The 5,387-nt window shown below is 34.9% G+C and overlaps 1 protein-coding gene across 1 annotated transcript in view; it reads left to right on the top strand.

The window, feature by feature from the left end:
* LOC117182191 (brefeldin A-inhibited guanine nucleotide-exchange protein 3) overlaps positions 1-5,154 on the top strand; it is a 26,629-nt gene extending 21,475 nt beyond the window's left edge. Inside the window, exons 20-21 of the mRNA XM_033375252.1 lie at positions 986-2,471; positions 4,736-5,154. Coding sequence (XP_033231143.1) covers positions 986-2,471; positions 4,736-4,879 — 1,630 coding nt within the window. The 3' untranslated portion in view covers positions 4,880-5,154. The remainder of the gene's footprint in view (positions 1-985; positions 2,472-4,735) is intronic.
* Positions 5,155-5,387: the final 233 nt, after the last annotated feature.

Here is a 5,387-nt window from a genome sequence, read left to right as displayed (position 1 = left end):
TTTTTTTCTTTTGTATTTTATGCATTAAAAATTTCCTTTTACATATATGCAGCAAGAAATAGAAGTTCTTTTTATTAAAAATCGTGATAGTTGTAATGTATGATTTCTTATTCATTGACATTCTGATGGCTTAGCTGCTCTTGCCCCCGTAGTGAAACTACAGCTATTTTCTAAATTAAATTTATTGTGGAATTGGTTTAAGTTTAATTTTTATAATTACTTGATGGAATAATGTTTCATATATCATTAAATCAAATTTTCATGGTGTAATTATTTAAATTAATGTTACAAACGTTTATATTTCTGCCATTGAGTCTGCGATTTAATTGCCAAAACTGTTTTTTGCATGATTTTTCTTTTACAACGTAAATTTGTCAGATTTGAGCTAATAGCAGCATGTCTCCAATAAAATCGATTATTTAATAGAAATAATAATTAAAATGATTAAGGAATAGCAATTGAAAATAAAAAACAAAATCAATAGAAATGAAAATTTAATAATGTTTAGTCTTAAATACTTTAAACGGAATAGTTTAATTTCGAACGCTTTAAACGAAACAATGCACAATTGTCATCGAGGCTTTCAATCTGATATTCTGAAATAGTAAACAGCTTAAATTTAAAATCGTAAAGTTTTGCAAGTTGTATTACTGTCTATCGAAAACTTCAATATGCTTATGACCAAATTTTAATTTCAAAGAAATTTCAGTTGTGTATCAAACAATCGTAAATATTTTATTTGGGAATACTGTCCAATTTAGCTAGTCCCTCATATTCGAATTTTTTGAATTAGAATGCTTATAATTTTAAAGTGGTTTTGTTTAAAATAGATTAGGTTTAAATATTTTTATTTTAAATGCCTTTCGATTTATGATTGTATTATTCTACTTTAAATACTTTATTTTCGAATTTAGTCTTAAAATCTTGCAATTTATTTCTTTGTTAAGTTCAAATATAATAAAATATATAATATCACTCTTTTCAGTATTTCTCACGTGATCCTGAGTCCGACGACCTCATCATCAAAGCTACCAGCATCAGGAAACCTATCACAACTGAAGCCCCATCACATAGACACTTTCCTTGCTGCCTTAGACCTTTCCTACTCAGCAGCCTTAAAGTTCGATGCACGACCAAGTCTCAAGTTTCTAGTCCAAAAGGTTGCAAAACTTGAGAAGCCTGCTAACCTCTATCGCCAAGCCGGAGCCTCATGGATGATCAAGATTATGACGCTCTTCGAATTATCTCTTCAAGAAGTTGAACGAACTGGAGTTGATCTTGAAAAAGTTAAAAGCCTAATGGGAAAAGATTCCAAGGACCAAGACAAGAAGTATTTGGATCTAGTAAAATATCTACGACATTTACGAGCTGCATTTGATGAACTCTGTGAAACCTATTCTGATATTGTAATGGATAAAGATGGCAGGTACACAATGATTGATGGATTTTCTGAAAGGAAGGTTTTCCTGTTGGTCGCTCAACCTGATGAATATGCAGAAATTCCAGGTGAGAATCTTAGGGAAGAAAGAACACCTGGAAATTCTGGATTTGTGATTGAAGATGATGATGAACAGGATGATGAGGCTTATAATCCAAATATTGATGAAGAAAGTGGATTGGAAGAATTGGGTCTTGAGATTGATAAAGAAATTGATGAAAGACCGTTTAGATTGTCAGATCTCGCTGCTGAGTATTCTACCGATTCTGGACCTGAATCTGAACCTGAAACTGATGATTCGAGACCTGCTTCGAGATTAGGTTCAAATAATGATATAATTGTTTACCCTGATCGATCAGCATTTACTTCCAGTGACGTTTGCATTGATTCAAAATATCCTTTCACACCCGAACCTCTTAATATTTCTTGTAGTGAGAATCAACTTTTGGGTGCAAATCAACATTCTAGTAAATTCGTATTGAGACCTAAAAGTACAATAGAAAAGAGAAAGTGTAATAATCAAGGGAGAGAAGAATTAGAAGAGATCGAGGAATTGGAAAATTCTGTTAAACATCATCTAGAAAGGAGAAAAAGTGATCTTTGTCTCCTTTCTCGAAGAAGTAATTTGAAGTATGTTTCTACTGATCCTAGTGAAAAAGCCTGTGGATCTCCTTTCAGAATGTCTAAACGAGCCAGATCAGCCATGGAGCTGAGGTCTTTGGAAATGAGAGGGGCTTCTTTGAATAATATTTGTATAAAGAAGGAACAAATTGTTGAGAAATCAGAGACGAGAGCTCCTGATAATGTGGAAGCTCTTTTGGAGGATTATAAGAGGAGTAAGAGAGGATTTAGGACTAATCCTTTCCTGGAAGATGATGAAGAGAAAATGCTTTCAGCGAATCAGTATATTTTTAGTGAGATGTTTGAATTCGAATTTCAAAAGAGGAGTGTCATCAATAAAGATAGTGAAGCTCATCGAAAGGCTTGGGCGGAGACGTTGAATGCCACGTTTGATTGGATTTTGGCTTTATCAGTGAGTGAAAATATTGTCTTTTTAAAATATGTTTAATATTAGGATTTATGCATTAATTTTTAGATAATTTTCGACCTTACTCATAAAAAATATCGATTAAGTTTTTAGGGTTTTGTAGCCCTTATACAATGGTCGGACGGGCGTAACCCCCCCACTCCGCCTGTCATGTCGCTCATAATTTTTAAAGTATTTGGGCTTTAATTTTGTACGGACATTTATAAGTTACACATTAGTCGAAGAAAAATAAGAAGAACTGGAAAAACGTGTATGTGTTGATAATAATAACCATGGTGAGGAAAGAAAATAGACGGGAGGGGTAGAAAGAGCAGGAGTAGAGTTACGAGAAGGATGGGTTTTGATGAGAAGCAGGGTGATGGAAGCGAAAGGAGTGATATGAGATGAGTGGACGGGTGTGAAACTGAGAGGACTTAAGGAGGCAGCAGGGGAAGGGAAGATGGGAATGGGTAAAGGTTGGAAAGTTTGGGGGTTTAAAAAGACAGTATTTGAATAGGATGGGTCGCGGAAGCATTAAAACACGTGTGGATACAAAGGCGTAGAGTTTTCGGAAGCAAAAAGATGGCTGAAAGTGGTAGAAACCGAAATATAGAAGCAAAGGAAATGATAACGGGGTAGAGTTTTTGAGAGGAAAAGGGATACGGAAAGGTAAGAGAGACGAAATGAAAGATGCCGAGAATAAAGATTGGAAGGAGACGGAAAAGGTGAGGTATGAGAAAAATACAAATGCGTTTGATCATAGGAAATTTAAGGGTGTTGGGAAAATGAAAGGGTTGAGATGAGAGGCTGGCTATGGAAAAAGGATTGGCTGAGTAGACAGTATATGAGTATAAGAATGAAAGACGGGAATGGAAACAAGTTGGAAAGGGTGGGGTCTGAAGGAAGTATGGGGATTGATAATAAGAATGCAATAGGGTTGGAAATGAGTGATAGAGCGTACGAATGAAAGGGGTTAGGAAGGTAAACTTCTTATAGGAGAAACGAGAAGTAAGGATGTGAAGAAATAGCGGTTTGGAAAGGAAAAGGGCGAAGTAAAGTGGTGCAAAGCGAAATAAAAGGTGAAGTGAATAAAGATTGAAAGGTGAAGAGGAAAAAGAGAGGTTACGGAAAGGGCGTAATGAGTAGCAAGGTAAGGGAAGCTCAAGGGGTGAGCGGCAGTGAAGGGGGGGGTATAATAAGTGGCAGCGCAAGGGAAGCCAAATGGGTACGATGAGATAAGTGGAAGTGCGTGAAACGGGAATAAGTAGCAGCTCAGTACAGGAAGTGAGAATGGAAAAGGGTAAAGTTTTGGGATGATCACGGTTGACGTAAAGTTGTTCTAGGTGAATTGAAAGGTAAAAAGAATGACGATTGGAAGGAAAACGAAAAGAGGAGGGGTAAGTGGAAGGGAGTGGGACGGGTGGCAATTCATTGTACGTAGTGAGGGTGGGAAGATTATGTGAAGTTGTACAGGTGAAATAAAAGGTAATAGGAATAAATATTGTTAGGAGTAAGGAAATGGGAGGGGGTGGAAAGGGAAATCGATTTGACGAAAGGGGAAAGGGGAGAAAAATTAAGGGCAGAACAGAGTGGATTGGAAAAGAAGAGGGTAGAGGAATGATGAGGTTAACGGAAAAGGGTAACGAGATGTATGGTGATTTGGACTCTTTTCTTTATTATAAGACATATTTAAATATATCCAACCTTCAGTTTCATCAGAATCAAACAAGTTATTCGATGATTTTAATCATTTTTATGTTAATCGACTTTATGAAAATGATTTTTTTAACGTTCCACTGACTCACTTTTGGCCTTAAACCATTCTTTTACTTCTGTGAAAATATTTTTGATTTTGATTTACTTACATTTCAATTAGTTCTGTAAAAGTCAGACTGAATAACTTTTTGGTAATTTTTACAATCCATTCGTTAAATTCTATGAACCAAATTATATTCGTTACTCAATTTTCGTAAACTATTCAATACTGCACATGAATCTGTAGATTTTCCTATTTTTCCTGTTAGAATTGAAAGAAATCTCACTTAGTCCGATTTTTATTAAATTTATTGTACCCGTCACTGACCAAATTTTCTCTGTGAATTATTGTTTTCTGTGATTTTTGTTCCGGGAAAAAATTGATTTCTGTTTGAGGGCGTTGATAACACTATTTGTTGATATTGGCCCCAGATTTTCAAAAGTGTGCCGCACTTCCGCAAACCTAGAATCCTCACTGATCACTGATAATTCGAAAAGGGACACATTTTTTACAGGATGAGCGACTGGCGCCGTTACTTCCTGTCCTGGTAGGCGGTGTCAGGATCTTGACGAGACATGCAACTGATCCGTCTCTGAAACAGAGATTATCGGCTGTCTTTCATCGTATTGCTGTTCTCTATGGCTTGACAACAAACTAAAAAAAACTGTAGAATATTCTTGACAAAACAGGTCTAACAAAAGAAAAATAAGGATCAATTAATTCTAAGATTTGACTTAATTTTTCCTAATTGGGCGGTTTGGTGCAATGACGGTGTTTTTGAATTTTTAGAAGTCACTTATTTTTTATTTGTTTTGTACATAACTTCATGATTAACAAATGGAGAACGTTTGGCGAAAAGTTTGTCTCAACTCTCCCTCAGGTATCTCTAACTGCACCCCATCATTCAATTTTAATTTAGAATAAGAAAAAAAATGAAAAAGAATTAAGATACATGCTTTCTACCATACATACGATTCAAAATAGAAAAATACAAATGTTATTTTATACTAGAGACAGGACAAGAATTATAAAAACTCATTTAATATTGTCAGTGTTATTGTCAGGTAATCGATCTTTTATTTGAGACAAAATAAATTCTCTTTGTTATAAACAATTTATTTGCATCAAATATAAAAGTTTAGTTGACCATAATTTATTATTAATAT

The sequence above is a fragment of the Belonocnema kinseyi genome, chromosome 10, assembly GCF_010883055.1.
Source record: "Belonocnema kinseyi isolate 2016_QV_RU_SX_M_011 chromosome 10, B_treatae_v1, whole genome shotgun sequence".
NCBI lineage: Eukaryota > Metazoa > Arthropoda > Insecta > Hymenoptera > Cynipidae > Belonocnema > Belonocnema kinseyi.
The sequence above is the reverse complement of the archived record's forward strand: the minus strand, read 5'-3'. Positions and strand labels throughout refer to the sequence as shown.